The 25,716-nt window shown below is 44.9% G+C and overlaps 1 protein-coding gene and 1 pseudogene across 4 annotated transcripts in view; both read right to left on the bottom strand.

Annotated features, from left to right (window-relative positions):
• ST3GAL3 (ST3 beta-galactoside alpha-2,3-sialyltransferase 3) overlaps positions 1–24,213 on the bottom strand; it is a 166,812-nt gene extending 142,599 nt beyond the window's left edge. For all 4 annotated transcript variants that reach the window (XM_059689882.1, XM_059689884.1, XM_059689883.1 and 1 more), the window contains exons 1-2: positions 24,073–24,213; positions 4,008–4,152 (exon numbers count right to left, since the gene is read on the bottom strand). In XM_059689882.1, the coding sequence (XP_059545865.1) occupies positions 4,008–4,122 (115 nt within the window). In that variant the 5' untranslated portion in view covers positions 4,123–4,152; positions 24,073–24,213. The remainder of the gene's footprint in view (positions 1–4,007; positions 4,153–24,072) is intronic.
• LOC132229776 (GTP-binding nuclear protein Ran-like) lies at positions 8,809–9,934 on the bottom strand (annotated as a pseudogene).
• Positions 24,214–25,716: the final 1,503 nt, after the last annotated feature.

Raw genomic sequence — 25,716 nt, 5'->3', positions numbered from 1 at the left:
TCCAGGACTGCTGGCTCCCAACCGCTCTCCTGCCTGCCTGCCTGATTGCTCCCAACTGCTTCTGCCTGCCAGCCTGATCACCCCCAACTACCCTCCCCTGCTGGCCCGATCACCTCAACTGCCCTCCCCTGCCGGCCCGGTCACCCCCAACTGCCCTGCCCTGCTGGCCCGGTCGCCCCCAACTGCCCTCCCCTGCAGGCCTGGTTGCCCCTAACTGTCCTCCCCTGCAGGCGTGATTGCCCTCAACTGCCCTCCCCTGCTGGCCCGGTCACTCCTAACTGCCCTCCCCTGCCAGCCTGGTCACCCCCAACTGCCCTCCCCTGCCGGCCTGGTCGCCCCCAACTGCCCTCCCCTGCCGGCCTGGTCGTCCCCAACTGCCCTCTTCTGCAGGCCTGGTCACCCCTAACTGCCCTCCCCTGCTAGCCATCTTGTGGCTGTGGCACTGCCACCTTTTAGGGCGGGGCAGTCAATTAGCATATTCCCTCCTTATTGGCTGTTAGCACCGCCATCTTTGAGGGTGGGGCATTCAATTAGCATATTCCCTCCTTATTGGCTGTGGGTGCCACCATCTTTGAAGGCAGGGCAGTCAATTAGCATATTCCCTCTTTATTAGATAGGATTTGTTATATTAAAACATTTTAAAAGTATGAATTCATTTAAAATTAATAATAGAAAAAATAACTTTTCTGAAACAGAAAAAGTAGGAAAGCGTAGTTTTACATTTCGGCAAATCTCTTTAATTTACAAGTTAATAAAAGAAATTTGGATTTTCACCAGTTTCTAATTCAATCTGTTCTAAAACATTTGTTTTTGACTATGCACTCAATGTAGGAACAGTTAAGTATATAAAGTAAACATTGACAAACAAAGGGAGAGACTGACAGTAACACCCCACTGACGTCAATGGATAGATCATCCAGAGAGAAAATTAAGGAAAGAGCAGTTTTAAATGACACATTAGATCAAACGGACTTAACAGATAATTTTAGAGCATCTCACCCAAAAGCAATAGAATATACCTTCTTTTCAAGTGCACAGAAACATTTTCCAGGACAGACTGCATGTTAGGCTGCAAAACAAGTCTCAATAAATTTAAAAAGGCTAAAATCTATCAAGTACCTTCTTTGATCACAATGATATGATACTAGAAATCAACCATAAGAAGAAAATTGAAAAACACATGGAGGCTCAATAACAAGCTACTAAATAATGAACAGATACAAATGAGATCAAAGAGGAAAATAAACATACCTTGAGACAAACAGAACTGAAAACATGATCTCAAAAATCTGTGGGACACAACCAAAGCAGTTCTAAAAGAGAAATTCATAGCAATACAGACCTACCACCCTGAGAAACAAGAAAAATCTCCAAAAAAAAACCTTACCTTACATATAAAGGAAAAAGAAGAACAAACAAAACCCAAAGTAAGTGGAAGGAAATAATAAAAATCATAGTGTGAAAAAAAAAACAAAGGAGAGACTTAAAAACAATAGAAAAGATCAATGAAACAAATAACTGGTTCTTTTAAAAGATAAACAAGATTGATAAACCTTTAATCAGACTCATCAAGAAAAAAAAGGGCCCAAATATGTAAAATCAGAAATGAAAGAGAAATGACAGCCAACACCACAGAAAACAAAGCCATTATTAAAAAACAAATACTACGAACAATTATATAACAACAAATCGGACAATGTGGAAGAAATGGATAAATTCCTAGGACTGTACAATCTTCCAAGACTGAATTAGAAAGAAACAGAATATCTGAACAGACCAATAATTATTAAAAGATCAAATGAGTAATCAAAACTCCCAACAAATAAGGGTCCTGGACTAGATGGCTTCACAAGAGAATTTTACCAAGCGGTCAATGAAAAATTAATACCTATCCTTCTCACCCTGTTTGATTGCTCAGTGGTTAGAGCATCAGCCCATGGACTGAAGGGTCCTGGGTTCAATTCCTGGTCAAAGACACATACCTTGGTTGCAGGCTCATCCGTGCCCAAGTCGGGGCACGTGTGGGAAGCAACCAATTGATGTGTGTGTGTGTCTCTCTCCCGTTCCTTCCTCCCTCCTACTGTCTCTAAAAAAAAACACACAAAAAAACACACAAAAAAACTATCCTTCTCAAACTATTCCAAATATTAAAGACGAGAAAAGGCTACCAAAATTATTTTATGAGGCCAGCATTACCCTGATAACAAAGACAAAGACACTACAAAAAAAGAAAATTATAGGCCAATATCCCTGATAAACATAAATGCAAAACTCAACAAAATATCAGCAAACTTAATTCAGCAATACATTAGAAAGATCATATACCATAATCAAGTGAAATTTATTCCTGGGATGCAAGATTGGTTCAATATCCACAAATCAATGTGATACACCACATAAACAAATTAAAGGATAAAAACATGATCATAACAATAGATGCAGAAAAAGCATTTGACAAATTCCAACAGCCATTAACTGTGTAACTTAGATAAACTAATGAAACTAAATACTTCAGTTGTTCAACTGGAAAATAGAGATAATAATAGCATATTCATATGGTTATAGTAAGAAGAAAATTAAATAAAATTAAATGTATGAGGCCTGACAAACAACAGGTCTTCCATAAAGTTAGTATCTTTCTTAACTTCTCCAGCAAAATATTATCTAATCCTTGATTCTGTCTTCTACAGGTCAGTAGCTCTTATCGGAAACAGAGACCCCCATCCCTTGCACATGTTTCCATCTATTTTATGGATACAGATTAATTTATCCATTATGGCTACAGACAATGCCTCTAACCACAGACTTCTGCACTGCACTGATATAAACACTCCTTATTGTGGGTAGTCTCCTTGATTTTAAAAATAAGTTGGGACACAAATTTAAGTAAACTCCGGAAACACAAAGTAATTACTGGTAATTATAAGCGAAGCAGTTAAAAGGCATTTAAACATTCCATATAAAACAATAAAGACATAACACTGTATTTTAAAAATTGGCTTGCAACTGCTTCAGTAGTTTGGGCCATGTGAGAAATAAGTGAACTACTTCATAGGAACAGTTCCCATGTTAAGGTCTCAACACGAGGCCAACTGTCAGATGCCTCTTCCAACTCATTCTAGCATTTTAACCTCACATTGAGAGACTAACTCTACTCTCAAGTGAATTCTACACTTTTATCAGGTAGATGTTTGGGAAAATAAAACCACTTTAGAGAAGAGACATTGACTAGGAATCAGAACAGACTACCTGGTATTTCCTGCAACAAGCCTTCAGACCAAAGAACCAAAGGAAAACTACTTGTGTTCAAAAAGAGAATGTGCAAAGCTGGTGTTGCTCAGCGCAAACCTTCAACGGCAAGCCTAAACCACAACACAGGCAACACTGGGTGAACGGAAACCAAGTCAGAAGGGTTCGGGCAGGTATACAGAACATGCTGGATGACACATGAGGCCTGAGGTACAAATGGAAGAAAGGGATTAGGAGTTATTGACTGGAAAGCCAGCACAAGTTCAGGACCAGCAAAGGCTACAAAGATGAAGCAGACAGATCTTCTTTAGGAAAATAAAACAAAGACAATATTAAATTGAAAATCCAAGGAAAAGATAAAGATGAAGTTTGAAGGGCAAAAGAAAACCAACTTCACTCCCAAGCCCTAAGGCAATAAATGGCCAATGGGAGCGGCAATACACTACAGTCATTAAGAACAACATCCAAGGACTAGAAGTACTAGTACCGTTCTAGTTTTTATTGAAAAATAGCACTTTTTCACTGGGTTCATATAAGAATTTGCCATGGCATGCAGTTGTTGTTTTTGTTTGTTTTTTTTGTAAGTTCTTAACTTACAGTAACAAAAGTAGTCAACTTCTAAGCCTAAATCCCAGAAATGGCTAGTTTACTCTCACTGCCCATCTCTGAAGAATCTGGGAACATTGCAGCTCCGTGAAAACCCCATCGCTGATCTGCAACAGGCTTTTCGGGGGATAGGCTAGAGCGACCATACTTACTGGAGTCCTCCCACTGGAGAAAATGTAGCTTCCATGCAGAATAATACAAAAACCCCAGGACCAGGAAAAGGCAGAGGGCTAGCAGCAGATTGCGCACAAACACCAAGAGGCCCATCTTCACATGATTTACAACGTCCTACATGACCTAAAAAACAAAACCACAAAACAAAACCAATTGAGGTCTGAAAAGAAAAAGCAATCATCTTACTGATATACTCTGCCTTGAAGTAAGTCTTTATAGAAGAATTTTCAAATGAAGAACCTGGAATTACCAGTAAGTTCATGACGCGGCACGTTCCCACCTGCTCATCCGTGTCTAGGACAGCTTCACCAGTCACTCAGCAGTCATCTGTGTCGTGTCTCTCCCTCATTCCTGACATCCAATCAATGACCAAATTCTGGTAATCCCAACCTCCCAAATAAGTATCAAATCATATCCCCTCCCCACCATCACTACCCTCCCTCCTTGTGACCACTATATGCCAAAAGACAAGTTTCCCTGCCTCCAAATTTGCATTCTCCCAAATCCATTTTCCACACAGCACAGCAGTCGTCTGTTAATAACACAAAATTTGACATTACTTCCCTACCTAAACCCCTCAGTATTAGTATTCTGCTGCTGCTGTAACAAAGTACCACAGATTTAGCAGCTTAAAAGAACACAAATTTATTTTCTCTGAGTTTTGTAGGTGGGTCCTCTGCACAGTCTCACAAGGCCAAAACCAAGCAGTCGGCAGGGCTTTCTGGAGACAAGAGATGGATCTGTTTCCAGGGTCATTCAGGCTGTTGGCCAAATTCAGTTCCTTGCAGCTGAAGGGCAGAGGTCCCATTTCCTTGCCGGGCTGTCAGACAGTCTTTGCTCCTGCGTTCCTTCTCATGTTTTCCATGTGGCCCCCCTCAGCCACGGTAGGTCAAGTTCCTCTGACTCTGAATCTCTCCAACTTCCCCTTCTACCACCAGCCAGATAAACTTTTTTGCTTTTCCAGCTCATGTGATTAGATGGGGCCCACTTGCATAACCCAGGATAGCCCTGGCCGGGGTGGCTCAGTTGGCTGGAGCGTACACCAAAAGGTTTTGGGTTCAATTCTGCTCAGGGCATATACCTAGGTTGCAGGTTCAATCCCAGTTCGATTCCTGGTCGGGGTGCATTCAGGAGGCAGCCGATCAATGTTTCTCACATCAATGTTTCTTCTCTCCCTTCCTCTCTCTAAAATCAATGAAAAAATAAATAATCCATGCCCTAGCTGGTTTGACTCAGTGGCTAGAGTGTCGGCCTGAGGACTGAAGGGTTCCGGGTTCAATTCTGGTCAAGGGCACATGCCTGGCTTGTGGGCTTGATCCCCAGTAGGGTGCGTACAGGAAGCAGATCAATGATTCTCTCTCATCACTGATGTTTCCCTCTCTCTTTCCTTCTCCCTTCCTCTCTGAAATCAATAAAAATATTTAAATAAATAATTCGGGACCTAGCCAGTTTGTCTCAGTGGATAGAGCATGTGAGCACATGCAGGCTGAAGGGTCTAGGGTTCAATTCCAGTCAAGGCTCAATCCCTAGCCTTGGGCAGGCTTGATCCCCAGCCCCAGTTGGGGCACGTGAGGGAGGCAACCAGTCAATGTGTCTCTCTCACATCAATGGTTCTCTTTCTCTGTCTCTCCCCTTCCCTTCCACTCTCTTTAAAAATCAATGGAGGCCTAGCTGGTTTGGCTCGTGGATAGAGTGTTGGTCTGCAGACTGAAGGGTCCCGAGTTCGATTCTGGTCAAGGGCACATGCCTGGGTTGTGGGCTTGATCCCCAGTAGGGGGCGTACAGGAGGCAACCGATCAATGATTCTCTTTCATCATTGATGTTTCTCTCTCTCTCTCCCTCTCCTTCTCCCTTCCTTTCTGAAAGCAATAAAAATATATTTTCAAAAAAAAAAAAATCAATGGAAAAATATCCTTGGGTGAGGATTAACCATAAACAAACAAATAAATAACCCAGGATAATTTCCTCCTCCCTGCCCCAATTTTAAGATCCATAGCCTTAATTTTATCTGCAAAGTCCTTTTTGCCATGTAAGGTAACGTATTTACAGATTCCGGGGATTAGGGCATGAACATCTTTGGGGGGCCATTCTACCTAACATCCCTTTCATTAAATTCTCATTTCCTTTAGAATAAAGTAATTGCTCTCAGAATCCAGCAGCTTCAGACTGTGCCCCATTTACTCTCTTGCTTCTCCCAACCTCATGTGTGTCCTATGCTCTAGCCATTCTATCTATTCACTGAACACTGGCATACTGTTCCTCTCCCCTGAGCCTGTCTGGAATACATTCTCCACCACCTGCCTTCACCTGTTGCACATTCTCTGATACTCCCTTAAATGTAACATCAGTCAAGAAGAATTCCCAAGATCACCCTTCCCCACCCACACTCAGATATCTTAGCCATGAGATAACATACAAAGAGAAATTATGTATAAATATTATCAATGAAGTGATAAAAAGTTATCACTGGCAGGTTATATAACTGTCTACCTAGAAAAGCCAAGAGAGTCAATTGTAAAAGCATTATAACTAATAGGAAGGAAGTGATTATGAGACTAAATCAAAAGCTTCCTAAAAACTGTACCAGCAATAACCAATTAGAAAATGTAAAGGGGAAAAATTCCACTTATGATGGCAACAAAATCTATGAAATATCTAAAAATAAACTTAGGAGGGAATGGGCAAGATTTTCACCGAAGGACATAAAAGATACAAATACATACAGAGATAAAATAGGCTCCTTAAGTGAGAAGATTCAATCATGGAAATATGTCAGTTCTTCTGAAATGTCAGTTCTCTATAAATTGTCTAACTCCAGTCAAAATCCATGACTATTTTTTAAATATAAAATTAATCCAAATACTTCATGCCCAAGAGAAGCCAAGATTTTACTTTAAGTGAAAATAACGAGATGAGGATTTGCTTTACCAGATAGCAAAACCAACTGCTGTGCCTGAAAGAGGGAAAATGCTCAGAGTGAGGACAGGTAAAACGGAAAAGAAGCCAGCTCAAGGGGCTCAGGGGTTATAACGCTCAGATCTGGAGCATTATAACCCACTAACCAAGATGCAATAAATGTGGAGAGAACTCTCCTGTGGAGTGGAAGGCCAAGTAATGAACAGAGAAGGGATAATGTAATTAGAAAAGCCACCATAATTCAGCTAAAAAAAAAAAAAAGCAAAGGATGCTAAAATTAGTGGGTAAAATTTTGAGAAATGGGATCGTATATAGTACAGTCTTAAAGTACCTCCCCACAAGATACTTATTAATTATAGAGAGGGAAAAAGTTAACTTTGCAACGGGGAACTATGAGAGACACTACCATAAACTAGCTGAAGGTATGATACGTGGAAGTTCTTTGTAATATTTTTGCAACTTTTTTAAGTCTAAAATTATTTATAAAATAAAAGTTAAAAAAAGAAAAATGTTTTTAAACTAAATGCTCAAAGAAATGTTCGAATAGACATCCAATCCAAATAAGAGATTATGTAGCCACTTTACTAATAGACGTTTATGAATATACTAGAGGCCCGGTGCACAAAAATTTGTGCACTCGGGGGGGAGGGGGGGGTCCCTCAGCCTGGCCTGTGCCCTCTCGCAGTCTAGGACCCCTCGGGAGATAACGACCTGCTGGCTTAGGCCTGCTCCCGGGTGGCAGAGGGCAGGCCCAATCCCTAGGTGCAGCCCCTGGTCGGGCTCAGAGCAGGGCCGATTGGGGAGTTGGGGCGCCGCCCCCTGTCACACTCAAGGCAGGGTCGATGGGGAGGTTGTGGAGCAACCCCCTGTCACGCACAGAGCAGGGCCAATCCGGGGGTTGGGGCTCCGTACCCTGTCATGCACAGAGCGGGGCCCATCAGGGGGTTGAGGAGCTCCCCCCTGTCACATACAGAGCAGGGCGGATCAGGGGGTTGGGGCGCCGCCACTCTCACACTCAGGGCAGGGCTGATGGGGAGATTATGGCTCTACCCGTCACACAGAGCAGGGCCCGTGGGGGGGGGAGCTCCCCCCTATCAGGCACAGAGCAGGGTGGATAGGGAGGTTGTGGCCCCGTCCCCTGTCACACACAGAGCCGCAGGGCGGTCAGGGGTTTGGGCGCTGCCCCGTCATGCTGATCCCGGTCGGTGCCGGGAGGCATATTACCCTTTTACTATATAGGGTAGAGGCCTGGTGCATGGGTGGGGCCGGCTGGTTTGCCCTGAAGGGTGTCCTGGATCAGGGTGGGGGTCCCCACTGGGGTGCCTGGCCAGTCTGGGTGAGGGGCTGAGGGCTGTTTTCAGGCTGGGGGTGACTGAAGCTCCCAACCGCTCCTTTTTTCCTTTTTTTCCTTTTTTTTTTTTTTAATTCTGGGCCAGCTTTACCTTGAGGCTTGGCTCCAGCTCTTAGGCCTCCGGCTGAAAGTAGGTTTCTGGCCTTTGCTTACAATGTTGCGAATCTGCTGGCTGAAGTTGGGCGTATTTGTTACAGAGTTTCTTAAACTGCCCGCTCAGAGGTCTGCAGCGGCAGGCAGGGAATGTTGGAGTCCTCTGTCACTGAGGCAACCAAGCCTCATGTTAGTTTCAAGCTGCCTGGCTGCCGGCCGCCATCTTGGCTGACAGTTAATTTGCATATCTCGCTGATTAGCCAATGAAAAGGGTATCGGTCGTACGCCAATTACCATGTTTCTGTTTTATTTGTGTAGATATATATATATATATATATATATATTTTTTTTTTTTTAAGATATTTGAAATACAACTTTATTCTGATTCTAAATGAAAAGAAACGGGAATGACAGTAACAAACAAGGTTTCACCACTGAGTATTGTGATTCGACTGCAGCATTTTTATAAGAAAACAACTGTGTTCCAATATAGCTAAACATGCAGGTCCAAAAAGTGAAGGTATTTGTAACTGCCACATTCACTCTGAAGCCCACTCCTCTCTTTCGGCATCCCAAGGATCCAGCACAGGTTCTGCTTCGCTATATAATAAAGTGGCATCACAGGACAGTTGCCTATAAAACTAGACTTCTGACGCGGGGCTCCAGCTTCCCTCTCACAGCTCGTCATCTTCGTCCGGGAGGGCGGTGGTCTGAACACAACCTCTAGATCAGTGGTTCTCAACCTTCCTAATGCCGCGACCCTTTAATACAGTTCCTCATGCTGTGGTGACCCCCAATTTCATTGTTACAAATTGAACATAATTAAAGCATAGTGATTAATCACAAAAACAATATGTAATTATATATGTGTTTTCCGATGGTCTTAGGCGACCCCTGTGAAAGGGTCATTCAACCCCCAAAGGGGTCGCGACCCACAGGTTGAGAACCGCTGCTCTAGATCGTGCTCACGCCGCGCTGCCAGTGCTGGGACCACGACCACCTCTGGAGGGGCAAGAGCAGGCACGGCAACAAACTCCAAGCAAGGGTCTCCGACTCGCTTCCAGCAAGCCAGAGGAAGGGCTTTCCAAAGCTGCGGTTCCTCCTGGCAGAAATGTCGTAGTACCAGAGATTCTCCTTTCGGTGAAGACCATTGATTTTGCCTTCACTTTCCTGTCCTCGATGTCCACTTTGTTGCCACACAACACGATGGGGATGTTCTCACACACTGGCACCAGGTGACTATGCCAGTTAGGCACATTCTTCTCAGTAACTCTCCAAGTTACTTCAAACATTGCAATGGCTCACGGGGCATGGATGTCACAGCCGTCTCGCAGTCCCCTGAACTTCTCCGGGCCGGCCGTGTTCCCTTTGTCGGTGTGGCACACGAGGGAGGGAGTGCACCTCCATACCCAGGGTGGCTACGTACTTCTTCTCAAATTCACCCGTCAGGTGATGTTTCACCCAGGTCACTGTCCCAGACCCACCGTCACCAACCAAGAGAAGTTTGAACTGAACTTGGGTTTTCTTTGGGCGGCCATGGTGATGTCACTTCCAGAACCGTCTTGAAAATATTTTAATAATATTAAGATACAAAAGTATCATATACTCAACTAAAAAATAGACTAGAATGAAACATAAAAGGCTAACCAATGAGTGCTGAGGACTTTTCTGGCTGGTGGGATGCTCCTGGCCGCCTTGCACAGCCATAAAGGCACACAGGTGAAGGGGCGGCTGCTCACAGGAGGCTCCTCAGCGTGGACCAGGCGCACAGCAGTCTGGACGTAGCCCCTGCTCACATACTCATCTTATCTCAGAGGGGGTGTCTCTCTTCTGTCCAAAACCAATGCCACAAACACGAGTGCCAGAGATTGTGCAAGGCACAGAGGACACTAAGACCATCCAACTCAGACCCCTGCCCTAGGCGTCGTCGGTCTTCTCACTTCCTGTCCATTCTTCAAACCAACACGATCCGACCTGGCTTCCGCCTGGCATCTGAAACTGTGAGAAGAGATACCGCATGGTGCTGAGAGCCGCTTCTCTGTTTTCTTTGCCTCGCAATGCCAACCCACCTTCCAGGCCTCTGTCCAAGTCTTAGCTCCTTCGGGACGCTTTCCTTAAACACAGCCCTCTCCTCTGGCTGTGTGCGCTCCCGTAACACCCCATGCTACCTCTGTCACGGCATTTATAAAAAAAGTTGTTTATTTTTGTCTTTGCAAAGAATCAGCACAGAGTTTAAAAGCAGAATCCATAACTTAGGTCTCTGAATCATCTGCATTTTACAGCATAGCATCTAAGGCATAGCAACAGTGTGTTTAAAATTAAATAAATTTCTAATTAGTGGCCCAATGTAGACATAATTAATATAGTTTGTACACATTCTAAAAAGTAATATATACTAGAGGTATAATTTGTGTATGTCTATGTATATATATATATAAAATTTATATGTATATAAATTTTAAATATAGAGAAAAGTTTGGAATGCTAAGGCTTTTTTAAATTCTCATTCTACAGATAGCTCCAAGGCAATCTCATTCCACTTCTGTGACTTCGTTTACCATCATTATCCCAAACTTTACATATTCTGTCTAGATATCTCTAAGTTCCATGTCCATTTTTTAACTTCCTACTCTATACGAAGATCAAGCACGTCAAACTCAAAGGCTAACACGAGCCAAATAAACGAGGTATGCGGCCCATGGGCCGCGAGTTTGACATGCTTGATCTAGCTGTTTCACAGATGCCTCAGACTTCCCTTTAAACCTCCTCTTTCCCTGTGTTCACTATCTCAATAAAAGGCAACACCTTCACAGATGTTTTTGTCAGAAGCCTGGAAATTATCCTTGACACCAATCTTCTCACTCTCATCTCACCTTCCAAATATAATCAATCATCAGGTCCTATGAGTTTTGCCTGTTAAATACTTCTGAAATCCATCCTGCCACCATCCCATTTCAAGTCACCATAATCTTTTGCTTGGCCTACTACTATAACCTCCTAATAAGCCTCCCATATCTATTCTTGATCCTAATTCATTCTCCACATAGTAGCCAATGTGAATTTATTTCACTTTGTAAAATTCCCACTATCTGTAGGGTAAGTCCCAAACCCCTTAACAAGGCCTATAAGACTCTGCATAGCCCTGGCCAGTTTGTCTCAATAGACAGAGCATCCCCCTGCAGACTAACGGGTCCCAGGTTCAATTTGGTCAAGGGCACATGGCTGGGTTGTGGGCTCAATCCCCAGTACAGGGCGTGCCAGAGGCAGCTGATCAATGATTCTTTCTCATCATCATTGATGTTTCTATTTCTCCCTCTCCTTTCCTCTCTGAAATCAATAAAAAAATAAAATAAAGACTCTGCATAATCTGGCCCCTGCCCACCTCTCGTCCCACATCTCTTGCCATCTCTCACCACCTCCCCTCTGTGATCTGCAACATGGCATGTTTTGAACAGGTTCTCTCCCAACGTCAGGCTAAATCCTCCTTGAGCCCAGCATTTCATCTAACCAACTCCCGATTATTCTTTACGTCTCGGCTTAAAGGCTAATTCCTGAGGAGCCTCACCTGCCTCTACTCTTCAGGTTAGGTCTCCCTCTTATAAATTCTCACAACCCCTGTATATTCCCATCCCGTTACTTAATGCACTTATAATCTTACTAGAGGCCCAGTGCACAGATTCGTGTACCAGTGGGGTCCCTCGGCCTGGCCCGCAGGGATCGGGCCAAAACTGGCTCTCCGACATCCCCCGAGGGGTTCCGGATTGCGAGAGGGCACAGGCCGGACTGAGGGACCCCACTGGTGCATGAACCCATGCACCAGGCCTCTAGTACGCATATAAAATCTTTGGTTAATCTCTTCCCGCCTTCCCCCCTTGCTCCCTTCCTCTGAGATTCATCAGTCTGTTCCATGTTTCCATGCCTGTGGTTTCTGCTCCTGCATTGAGCATCTAACCCCTGATGGTCAGTGTGCATTATAGCTACCGGTCGATGGTTGCTTAGGCTTTTATATATATAGAAGAGTATTTGTTAAACATTTATATTCTGATTAATCCAGGCAGGAAACATGTCTATTGTATCACTGCTAGGTATTCAAAAATTATCTGTTCACTGACCGAATAGTCAGTAATAGTATGCACAAAAAAGGTAAAAAGGAAGTAAGGTACATAAAGCTAGCTTATTATAATTAACCATAAAAAGAAAACTGAAATTTAAACTCACTGAAACAAACTCACAAAACTCCTGTCATTTCTGAAACATCCTACAATAGGGTTTGTGGTTTTGTTTGTTCTTTTTTTTTTTTTTTTCCAGAATTATACCAGGCAACAACTTTTTGTCTGAAATGTCAGAATTCTGCCAACTTTCAAATATCAGCCATAATGGATATGAACTCAATTATAATAAAATTACACAGAGCAAAAACCACAAAGTATTTCCTGAGCATGTCTCCTGTGAATATTTTTGAGGCAAGCTAATTAGAAGTTATTATGTACTATTTATTATCCAGCTTCCCAAACAAGTTACTGAAAAGCTCATTAATTTTTTTATAACATTTTTGTTGAATGCACACCTCCTATTCAGACTTTATGCATGACTAAGCAGATTTAAGTAGTCAATTAATATGCAATATATTAAATTATCCTATGCAGAAGAACTGTGCGTTTTCTAACTGCAAGTCAATGTAAGAGATAAAATAATTCATACTGCTAATATTCATAGATCACTTACTATGAACCAACTACAGTTCTAAGCATTTTATATGATTTAACTCACTGAATCTTCTCAGCAATCCTATGAAGTTATCATTCCCAGAAAGGTCAAATTATCTTACCTAAGGTCATAGTGTGAGCAAATGGCAGAGCCAGAATTCAAATCCAAATGACCTGGCTTCAGGTATATAATATTTTTCATTTGAAGAGGCAAGAGTTTATCTGAACAGTAATAAGAAGGAATCAGTACAGGATTTAAACAAAAATACTGCAACAAAAGTGAAAAAAGGAATGGGGAAGGGGAAGGAGGAACATGGTAGAAAAAATGTTGTCACAGAACAGATAAAGGTCATTAACAAAGATCCTCCCAGCTGGCCCACACCCAAGTGGCTCTATAAGCCAAGAGCAAACTGAGAGCCGAGAGAGATTAAAGGCAGAGCTCAGGGAAAAACCAGTAAGACAACATTTTAAAAATAAAATTCAATTAGCCCTCATAAAAGTGAACAAAATCTTCAATAAAAGAGAGCATAGTGGACACTGCTGAAAATACAAGTCATGAAGGCCATGCTGGATTAAAAAAAAAAAAAAAGAGCAAGTTAACATGAAAAATAAGTTTAAAAGGAATGCCAAAACAAACCCCCAAAAATATGTAGCAATGGCAGTCACAGGAGACCCAGCCTAAGCATAACTGGTATCTGAGAAACAGAACCAAGCAAATGGAACCAACAAAGATATGCAAAAATGGATGGAGATGGGCGAAGGGGTAAGCATCTCGCCGTGGTTCTGCTTTGCATCCCCCTGATGGCTAATGATGTTGGGCATCTCCTATGTGCTTGATTCTTTCTTATCAGCCTGTCTCGTGTTGCTCCAATTCTGTTATAGCTAATAATTCTTACACTAAAGTTTACCTGCTCAAAGTACCATGTGGTTTCATTCTCCTGACTGAACCCAGGCTCCTGTAAATATGGGCAGTCAGTGACTTTCTAACTAGAACTCAGATATCTACCAAGGTTTAAAAAATAGAAAACAGTCATGGCCGGTGTGGTTCAGTGGTTGAGCGTCAACCTACAAACCAGGAGGTTGCAGCTTGATTACCGGTCAGGGCACATGCCTGGGTTACGGGCTCGATCTCTAGTGTGGGTGTGCAGGAGGCAGCGGAGAGATTCTCATCATTGATGTTTCTATCTCTTTCTCCCTCTCCCTTCCTCTATGAAATCAATAAAAATGTATTAGAAAATAGAAGACAGAAAAGCTGAAAAATATGTTGTCCCTGATCAAATGCTCCCTTTAGAAGTACTAAGAAAAAGCCTCGGGGGGGGGGGGGGGGGCGTGGGGGGGTAGGGGGGTGGTAAAAGTCCAAGGAAACAAAAGCTTTAGTTTTCATTTTGTATCTTTTTTTTTTTTTTTCAAACCAAAACCCAACTTTCTGAATAGGAGCTGTGAAGGTTTGGTTTTATTGGGTTTTTGCTGATTTTTTGAATGGTGTTCAGAGGATAAGGGTTCTAGGCATACTGTTTTTAACTGGAGAAAGGTGACTTCTATGTGAAAGATTTAAAATGCTGAATGCAATCGGTCTTGAGAAAGTTTACCTGGAATGTTAGAAAAGATAACCTTCCTTTGCCGGGCCAAATGAAATAAAAGGATGGCTAGTGTTAAAGGGAGGTGGCAATATGTCCAGAAAACTAGCAGCAGAAAATTGTAGCACGAAAACAGTCAATACCAATACTGAAACGAATGGGCATGGCTGTGTTTCAATAAAGCCTGCAGGCCAGGTGGCCAACCTCTGCTACGTTCTGTATATGGACACACAACATGTAGCAAAAGCATAAGAACACGTGTGAGAATTTAACACTTTAAATTCAACACAGTGTATTCTCTGGTGAAACAGGGAGACTGGCAGGAAATACACAGGAGGCATTTGCTGGAAATGTAATATTCTATTTATTTTTTAAAAAACCTGACACAATAGGAATATTAAGATTTAATGATAGGCATCACCACATTGTTCTGTTCTTGTATGTGTGAAATATATCATAAGAATATATGACATAAATGTTCCCTTTCATTACTATTATTTCTCTGAGACTTTAGATGTCTTAGACCTAGGTAGTAGTTCCATACTATTTATCTGCCCATATCTTTAAAAAAAAAAAAAAAAAAGCAGGGAAAGAAATTAATATTGCAGAATTATTATACTGAACTACGCTGGAAGCTATGCCATCTTATCAGTCCAGGCGGAAGCCATTATTATGCACCTGAGTAGAGCAGTGGGAACACAGTGTGATGCATGCAGCTAGAGTATAAACAAGGTACAGGCATTAGGAGATAGTGGAAATTAGTAACTGGCTGTGAGGGTTAGGAAAAGCTTCAGCGAAGTAGACGAAGCAGCAAAAGGCTAGGAGAGGCCTTGGAGGCCACGCCAAGGAGTCTGAAATGTATCCCACTGGCAGTGCAGAACCACTTAGGGGATTAAGTAGAGAAATGACCTTGTCAGATCTGTATTGTAGAAAGGTCACTCAAGTAACAACATGGAGGGCAGCCTGGAGAAGGCTCAGGCGAGAGCAAGAAGACACCACGTAACAGCCAGGCCCTTCGCTTCACAAAGGATGTACAGCCCTAAGATTCCGTGGATACCCAAGGGCCTTACATAAGTTGGCTGAGAATTTGCATAAAACCTATGCACATTCCCACATATACTTTAAATCACCCCAAACTTTTTATAATACCTAATGCACTGTAAATAATAGTTGTTACACTGTATTGCTTAGGGAATAATGACAAGAAAAAAGTCTGTGCATGTTCAGCACAGACTCAACTATCTATTCCTAACTACATAGTACATGTCAGCAACAACGTAACACTTCACCACCCCCACGCCCCAAATGTTTGAGCCTCTGCTGACTGAATCCACAGACAGAGCAAGCCAACTGTTATCTCAAAGGGTACGCAAAATGATTCACCACGGTAGCAAAGGAAAATACCAGCACTCAACCTGAAGAGTATCATGCTAAGTGAAATAAGTCAGCTACAGAAAGACAAGTATCACATGATCGCACTCGTATGTGGAATCTAAGTAACAAAATAAACCGATGAACGGAGTGGATCCAGAGACATGGAAGCATGGAACAGAGTGCGGGATCTCAGAGGGAAGGCGGGGGAGGGTGGGTGGGTGGGAGGTAATCAACCAAAGACCCTGTATGCAGGTATGCATAACCCATGGACACAGAGAACAGGGTGCTGAAGGCCTGGGGCGGGGCGGGGCACGTGGGAGAGGGTTAATGGGGGGGAGGGGGACATATGTAATACTTTCAACAATAAAGAATTATTTTTTAAAGAAGAAAATACCAGAACTCTTGTTTATGAACTTTATTGACACTGGCCTCCTCACACAATCCCTATGTCATATGTCTGTGGCACATGGGGTTCAGGAAGTGTGGAAGCTCCACAGCCTGGGGGGCGGTGGTGTCATCACTCATTTGTTTTGTGATGCAGTGCAGTTCATGTGCCACACCATAACATCAATGTGGCCAGTTTCAGAAAAAAACGGATCTTTTCAATAAGATCACAACCAAACTTGACAATGAGATGGTGAGTAACCATGAAACTCTTGCAGCTCAAAGAAGTTCTCTGGTTATCATCTGGTCAAGTGCATATAAGATTTCTGGGACTTAAAGAGCATATGTATATTTTTCTCGTACAAAAATACTAGTGTTCCAAGTTCAATGAAATGACCTCTTCTGGGATGACAAATGTCTATTAGAAGGATGTACCTAGCAGATATTCCAAAAATACACACATCTGTCCTTTCAAAATAAAGGAGGTCTAACAAGAGGTGGAAACTTTAAAATAATAAAATATGCTGAGTACATTTTGAAAATGTGTCAATTTTTCTATCCTTATATTTTCGTTGCAAAAAAAGATGTAAAAGGCCCTAACCGGTTTGGCTCAGTGGATAGGGCGTTGGCCTGCGGACTCAAGGGTCCCAGGTTCGATTCTGGTCAAGGGCATGTACCTGGGTTTCGGGCACATCCCCAGTGGGGGGTGTGCAGGAGGCAGCTGATCAGTGTTTCTCTCTCATCGATGTTTCTAACTCTCTATCCCTCTCTGTAAAAAATAAAAACTTTCACATCTGAAAGTTCTTTGGAGTCGTGAATAATTTCTTAATTTGTAAAGGAGTCCTGAGACCCAGAAGTCTGAGAATCACTGATATACACTTTAAAACTTAGTAACTGAATTTTCTAACCTATGTTCAACATATTTCAAACACAAGGTTTCAGTGGCTTTTCCAGTCATGTTAAGAATACATTAACATGCCATCTTTCCATTGTTCTGTAAGAAAACTGACATCAAGAAAAAGGGAAATTTACTGACATGTAGACAAATAATAAGGCAGTAGATGACATTCAATCAGAATAACATAAATTAAGTTGTACAGGAGTTCAGAGAGGAGGAATTCCTGTCAGCCAGGATGACCAGGGAGGAACCTAATGGAGAACAAATCTAAATTAAAACCCCATTACTGTCTTTAAAAACATGTTCAGAAGACTGAGGAGGAGCAACATTTCAGGGGGAGGCAGGCAACAGTAACAATGACGACAGGCTGAAGGAAAAGGGCATACATTTTAGCAGCCCAAGCAGTGAGCACATAATAACATCAGTGTCACAAGTGTATGCACACATGCATGTGGGACTTCTGAGTGAGGGCTGGGACAGCTGAATAGCCATATGCAATCTACTGGCACTTAAAGAATGTTTAAGTTGGTATGATATTCATATCAATTCTTCCCTTCTCGATCTCAGAATAATTCCCTCAGGCGTAACACTCCCAAACTAGCAGCATCAATCATTTAAGATGTATAAGTAAAACAATAATGTTGGCAATGGTTATCTCTAGGTGGTGGGATTTAAGGCTAATGATCACTTATTATGAACCAGGTAATATACTAAACATTAGGAATTCTAAAGCTAGTACTTTTATTATAAGAGGTATCTTATGTGTCTAATAGCACAGTACCAGGGTTTTTTTTTTTATTATAAGAGGTACTAGAGGCCCGGTGCACGAATTCGTGCACCAGTGGGGTTCCTTGGCCTGGCCTGCAGGATCAGGATGAAACCAGCTCTCCGACATCCTCCAAGGGGTCTCCCGGATTGCAAGAGGACGCAGGCCAGGCCGAGGGACCCCACCGGTGCACGATGGGGGCTGGGGAAGGACATGGGAGGTTGGCCAGCCGGAAGGGACCGCAGGAGGGCTCCAGGGCGTGTCCGGCCCGTCTGGCTCAGTCCCAATCGGCTGCACCCCAGCAGCAAGCTAACCTACCAGTCGGAGCGTCTGTCCCCTAGTGGTCAGTGCATGTCATAGCAACTGCTTGACCGGTCGACTGTCTGCCCGCTGGTGGTCAGTGCACATCATAGCGAGCAATTGAGCAACCTTAGCATATCATTAGCATATTACACTTTGATTGGTTGAACGGACAACCAGACCACCGGACACTTAGCATATTAGGCTTTTATTATATAGGATATGTCTAACAGCACAGAACCTATGCATTTCACTGAGCCAAGCAACCTTGAAAGATGGGTATTTTAATCCCAATTTAACAAATTTGAGAACCAGAACCAAGAAGAAACAGAGGTTCTGCCCATAGTTACACCATAGAAACTGGTGAAGCCCTGACCAAAATCCTGGCCTACTGACTCATATATAGTCCTCTCTTCTACTCCTAGGGAGGACATGGGCACAGTCCTCATGTTACTGCAGCGGCCTAACTGGTATCCTTCCCGCCAGTCTCACCTCATTCTAATCTCTCCTCATACATAAATATTTTATGGCTCTTGTGTAGGAGGCACGGTACTATGTTTGCAAACCTCAGAACTTCCCATGTCAGGGAAATAGGATATTCGCTACTCTGCTTCCTTCGCGTGCAGTAATCTTCTGAAAAGGTAAAGCTGATCATTTCCTACCTTTGAATCCTTCAAGTGGCTCCTGATCATCTGCAACACAGAGCTGTAACTCCAGGACTTACAAAGCCTTCACCATCTGACTCTGCAGCCTCCACACACTCCCCAAACACAGCCTGATCTCTTACCATTCAAGCATCTTCAGGATGCAGCCACTCTTTTGTGTATCTAGGCCACTGTATACATTGTTTCCTGTCTGAAAAGCCTTTTAAACCCACATCCACCCAGCTAATAACTAGTGATTCTTCAAGACTGAGGTTAGGTGTTAACTTCTGGAAAACCATTATTTATATTCCCAGTGTGAATACAGGAGAGTCCCACAGGACCCACAAACACCCTTGTTACAATGTATTCTAACTGCTACTTTACTGGCTTCTGGTTCCACCGCACTATAGGGTCTTGGAGGCCAGGGACATACCTCTCATGTTTATCATGCCAGCACCTAGCATAGAGCCTCGCACAGAACTTGTGTTCAATAAATATTTGTGGGATGACAAGAGTGCCTAGTCTAGTGGGAGACACAAACATATATACAACTAAGTAAAGTAAGCTAGATGGCAAGAATGCTATCCAAGAAAGGGAAAAAACGGCAGGAAGCCCTGGGGGGACCTTCTACCTACATCCCCGGAGTCGCCTTACCTGATTTCTCAGTTTCTTCAAATCCTGCTGCCACCGCTGATGATGACAATAAACATGACCATGAGTGCGTACTCTGACAGGGACTGTGTGAAGCGCTTTACATCAACAAACGCACTGAATCCTCCTAACTGCACTTCATTGATAAGGAAACTCAGGCTCAAGAAGGAGGCACTTGCTCAGTGTCAGACGATTGGTGGCAGAGCCAAGATTTCAAACCAGGCCTTATCTCCTGAACCAAGGCTCCAAAGAGCACCCTATGCTTCTATTCTTCATCAAAAGTGAAATCTCCTCCCCAGTTATCAAAGTTGGAGAGACTCAACTGAGCCCAGTTAAACCAGTAAGGTTGAAGTAAGATGCCTTTTGATGTTAACCATTCAAGTGAAAATGTATCTCAAGTTATTACACACCTCTGGGCTTTTTTTAATTATTATTATTTGATTTTTAGAGAGGTAGAAACGTCGATGAGAAACATCATTGATCAGCTGCCTCCTGCACACCCCCTAGTGGGGATGGAGTCTGCAACCCAGACACGTGCCCTGGCCAGGAATCAAACCAGCAACCTCTTGTTTCATGGATCGACGCTCAACAACTGAACCACACCGGCCTGGCCTGGCTTAAGTTGAATATCTTAAATGTAATTTAACTTCTGTGGATGCCTCATGACCATTCCTGTGCTCATCACAGAGGATGCTGTGAAACAGTGTCCCCTTAGGAATGACTGCGCTGGGGTATAACGGATTGCCCTTGTATCCTGTGAGCACGTATAATGCTCATAATGGAGTTCCCAATCCACCTGCATGCCCAGGCCTAGTTGAGCTATTGTTTCTTGCTACTGTCAAAGTTTGTCTCTAGTAGCCAATCTGCTTTTGCTACCTCTAATCTTCTATGAGCCATGACACCCACAGAGATGTAACAGTCATCTGTGCTATTCACAAGTCATTTCTGGCTCTTTGCTTCCCAAGCATGTGCCAAGGCTGCAACGCCCTGTGCTTTTTAAAGTTAGGCATGGCCAGCCCTGGCCAAGGAGCTCAGATGGATTGAGCATCATCCCGATATGCCAAGGAAATGGGTTTGATTCCTGGTCAAGGCACAACAAATCTCTCTCTCTCTCTCTCTCTCTCTCTCTCTCTCTCTTCCTTTCCCATCAATAAATTAAAAATAATTTAAATCTAAAGTTAGGCATGGCCATGTCAGCCAATGAAATGTGAATAAAAGTGACATATGCCACTTTGGGACAGAAACTTTAAAAGCCAGTTACCCTGAGCACCATCTTTCAGTCGATCAAAATTATCATGGAAATATCATGTCAAATGGGGTTTCCATCAGCCCGGGTCCGTGTGACTGTGAAGCCACTGAAGAGGTTTTTGTTAATGCAGCTTAACCCAGGCTCCAAACCAATACACCAGATCTCTCAGGAAGCAATTCTCGCACACAAGTCACTTTATTTGCAGATTTTATGATGCATATTTTTTTGGTGCAAAGAATTTTTCTTTGCAGCCATCCTGGTTCAAAGCTATATTCAGTATAAAATATATTGGCCAAACACCTACTATGTACAAAACACTGTGCTAGATGAGAAGGAAGACAACCCATGTCTTGAAAGAACTTCAGTCTGGGATTGGCAACTGTGCTAAAAAAGGCAGACTCTGGTGTTATAATGGTTTAAACGAGAGACAAGTCCCATCTAGATGGGGAGAAGAGTACAGAAAGGTTTCACAAAGGAAATTTCTTATCAAATGGCCCTGAAACATGAGTGAGAACCAACAACTAGAGATTGAAAGGGGTCATTTAAGATAGAAAAAGCAACACGAGCAAAGATATAGAGCACAAAGAGCAAACAGTTCCACTGATCTGGAAAATATAATGAAATCTAAGCGAATGGCAAAAAATGAATTTACCCATACTGCCCATGCCAGGCTTGGTCTGTGCTTAATTCAACAGACAGTAAAGAGCCATTAAATCTTGGCTGGGGAAGTGATGGTAGTACACAAGATGAATGGGAAGAAAGAAAAAAAATTAGGGGGTTTCTGCAATAATTCAAGGGAATGGTGTATCGAAGGCCCTAAGTCAGTGTGATGAGAGGAGGAACAGAAAGAAGCAGATCCCAGAAATAGCGCAGAGGCAGTAGCAAAAGACCTTGCGTCCTAGCTGGTTTGGCTCAATGGGTAGAGCGCCAGCCTATGGACTGAAGGGTTCTGGGTTCGATTCCGGTCAAGGGCACGTACCTTGGTTGCAGGCTTGGGAGGCAACCAATCAATGTGTCTCCCTCACACTGATGTTTCTCTCTCTGTGTCTCTCCCCCTCCCTTCCACTCCCTCTCAAAATCAATGGAAAAATATCCTAGGGTGAGGGTTAAAAAAAAAAAAGAAGAAGAAGAAAGAAAAAAAGACCCAGCCACCAGCTGAACCCAGGGGGAGAAAAAAGGCAAGAATGATTCTTGAAGCATGAACCCGAGTAGTGGAGAGCACTGTTATTCCACACAGCTGAGGTTAATCAGCAAAGTCACAAGGCAAAAAAGGTGGCGCTGTGCCTCTTTTCTAATGGCCTGGCTCCAGCGTCATCTGAAGTAAATACTACTTGTTTATCTTTTGCTCCATCTAGGAAAAGTTGCCTCTTAATTTGTTACTAGCTTACAGCCTGCTTTTTCCAACAGGAAACTCCCTGGAACCACCACAGGCATTCCAGGTTCTCCCCTGCCGCCTTTACCATCCTCCACCATCCTCCATCCTCTACCATCCGCACTTTCTCATCTCTTCACTTCTCCTTCCTCATCATCCACCCAGGCCTTCCCACCCGTGCTCAACTGCACTCCTTTTCCTGCAGTCTTATAGTGTCCACTGCCTCAGAATCCTAGAGACCATATCATTACTTAACAAATTTCCAGTGTGCTCTTTATCTCCACAACTTATAGGCCCATTAGAGTAAGTCTCGAGTCCCCCACATCTGTATTGCTTTGCACCCAATATATACTCAATAGACACTATGGATTATCCAACATCAATTGGTTTCTAAGAATATGCACATCTTACTTCCTCATGTGACATGTGAAATGGAGAGATTCATCACTTAATACTTCAAAATGTCCTTTAGTTAGTCTTTAATCTTAGGAGCTGCTATTGCCTTAAGAGATTATTTGAAAATATCATTTTGTCATAAATCTTCGTGCCAGCTTCCTTTTAATCCTTTTGACTTGAAGGTATACCACAGTTCAGTGATCATCACTGCAGGGTGATTATGACCTAGAAATAACCGAATTTTCCATGCTGATTATTTTACTTTCAGAATCCTAATAAGTGCATTTTCCCCACCTTCCTGTTCAACTCGCTAAAGTATATGTATAGATTATGGATTTTCAACCTTTTTCATCTCATGGCACACATAAACTAACTACTAAAATTCTGCGGCACACCCGAAAATGTTATGTTTTTTGCTGATCAGACCAAGAAAAAAAAAAAATGGTGACATTTTGATTCGTTCACACCGGATAGCTATTGTTGTGTTGGCTGATGTCCTTTGTTATTTTACAGCCTAAGGGAAAAGAGTCAGTACCCCTGACTCTATAGTGAGTTACCGCATGTTTTAAAAGTTCTTGCCGCACACTGGCTGAAAATCGCTGGTATGGATCATTCAAGGTGTATCCATAGAAAAGTGTTGTGTGTGTGTGTGTTTTAACAAAGTAACAGCTGTCTTCCCTGGTCCCTCTCCCAATTAACTACAATGATTCAATTCCGTTTCACTCCTTCCTCGTGTCAGGGGAACACAAATAGAAATAACGTTTATTAAGGAATTATAAAAATAGCCCTGCTGTAAAAAGGAATCCAAAATATTCGTGGGACACTGTCCTAACCAAACCTCATCACTAAGACATTTCCTCGTGCAAGCGCGAGCGAGTCAACAGCGGGGAGAAGTGTCGCAGGAGAGGAAGCCGGGGCGGCGTACTTGCCGATCAAACTGGCCCCGGCCCCGAACACCTGGTGCCAGCAGGGCATGAGCACCGAGCCCGCTCCCCGTCCGCCGAGGCCCGCTCGGCTGCCCTGCGCTTTCCCTCCCCTCCCCACGGCCAGGCCGGCTTGACCGCGTCCTCCCACCGCGCCCAGGTGCGCGGCGCGGCGGGGTCTCGCGCGCGATGACCTCAGGCCGTTCGGTCTGGGTCAGCCGTCCTCTCCCGCAGGCCTGGCAGCCCCGGGGTGGCCGTCCAGGGACGCGTCTTCCCGCCCGAACCCCCCAGGCCCACCCGGACCTCATTATTCCCCTGCGTTAGCGCGCGCCGGCTCCGCGCCCGGCCCAGCCCGGGACGGCGGGGGAGGGGAGAGCGGGGAGCTCGGTGACCGTTAGCTGCGGAGGCGGCTGCGCCCCGACGCACGCAGGACGGGCCCTTACCGCAGCGGAGAGGACGGCAGCGGGGAGGCGGCGCCCGGCCCGTCGCGGGCGGGAAGGCGGAGGCGATGGCGGAGGCGACGGCGGCGGCAGCCGCGGGGGGCCCCGGAGGGCGCCCGGGACACGGTGGGCGGCATGGGCGCCGCCATAGTGGGGACGCAGCGCCAGGCGGAGCGCGCGGCCGCGACCCGGGGACGGCGGGACCACCAATCCCGCTCTCCGCCTCAGCGCCTCGCCGGGAGTCAGGCGTCCGCGGCCAATCGGCGCGCGCAGGCCGGGCAGTGGGCAGGCGCGGGCACCAGTGGCCCAATGGCACGGCAGCCCCGACTTTCCCGGCCCGCCCACCGCGCCCTCCTCGGGGGCTGGGGATGCGGGCGGTGCGGGGCTGCCTGTGGACGCCGCGGTCCCGGCGTGCGCGCTCGGCAGGCGCCCCAGCAGCACGTCCGGCTGGAGGCTACCTTCTCGCCTGGTTTCACTGCCCAGCGGCGCGCGTTCTGGTGCCCGCAGGGCTCGCTGGCCTCCGGCACGACCCAGCCTCCCCAGGGCCTGTTTCTTCACCCGCGCGGTGGCCACGGGCGTTCCACGCCGAGGAATGCTGCCAGTGTTTCCCGAGGCCCGAGGCTTTGGACCTCCAGGGGCTGGGCGACCCTGCCCCATCTTGTGGGATGAGAGTGGACGGGGTTCCCAAGCTGCGCTTCAGTACCATCAGTTTCAGAGCCTCGCAAAAAGATTTTGTCGGGGGACAGGACCACTCAGCCCTGTCCCGGCCCGGCCCAGTCCGTTTAGCCTTTGCAGCTCTGGAGGTCCTAGCCTCTCCCACTCCGCCCCCCCTGCCCCCCCTCAGCCCGGCAGGTGGGAAGAGGTACGCCCGGCTGCAATCCTTGGTTGCCAACCCAAAAATCCTAAAAGGAAGGCAGTTTGCCCTGGCAAACAGGCCTCGGAGGAGCCTGCCTGACAGGCTGGCACAGTGAGGGAGTTCCGAACTGCAGGCTGTGTGATCTAAATAAAATCTCATTACCCCTTTAATCGTTTGTTTCCCGTCGTTACCAGGCTGACCAAAATAAAAAGCATAAACTTTCTAGAAAAATTGATAAGAACTCTGCTGGGATAAGAGCAAGAATCCCAGCTATGCAGGTGCTCGAAGGCAGTTGGCCGTGGAGGTGGTGGGACCCTGCCAAGTCTGAGGAAGCGTTCCTCTCCAAAGGTACTGCTCCCCAGGCTCGCCAATCCACTAAGGCTTGCCTCTGCCCATCTTACCAGTGACACCTGGGAATCATTGGGTGCTGCACAAAAAGGCCAGCCTCCTTTCTTGGCCCCAGGAGGGAGCTGGCATAGAATAGTGTCTTTGAGACCTGCTGCTCCGTGCCCCAGAATGAGACCCCAGGAAGCAGCCGCCGCCCAAGCCCCAGGACCAGAGAAGCACTGAGAATTGCTGAGCTGACCCACGCCTCTCCTGCACCTGGACTGGCCATGGAACCAAGAGGCCACCCCGAGAGCAGCTGTGTTGTGCCAGGTCCAGCACCTATTCCCCGCGCCTCCCTGGCTGCTGCTGTGCTCTCCCCGTCCACCTGGACCTCAGGGGCCCACCAGGCACAGGGACCAGGTCTTCCTGCAGGAAAGCTTCTCACCAACTAGACAGCTCAGAGC

Source organism: Myotis daubentonii, chromosome 3 (genome assembly GCF_963259705.1).
Source record: "Myotis daubentonii chromosome 3, mMyoDau2.1, whole genome shotgun sequence".
Classification (NCBI taxonomy): Eukaryota; Metazoa; Chordata; class Mammalia; order Chiroptera; family Vespertilionidae; genus Myotis; species Myotis daubentonii.
Note: the sequence above shows the minus strand (reverse complement) of the source record. Positions and strands in the feature narration are given on the sequence as shown.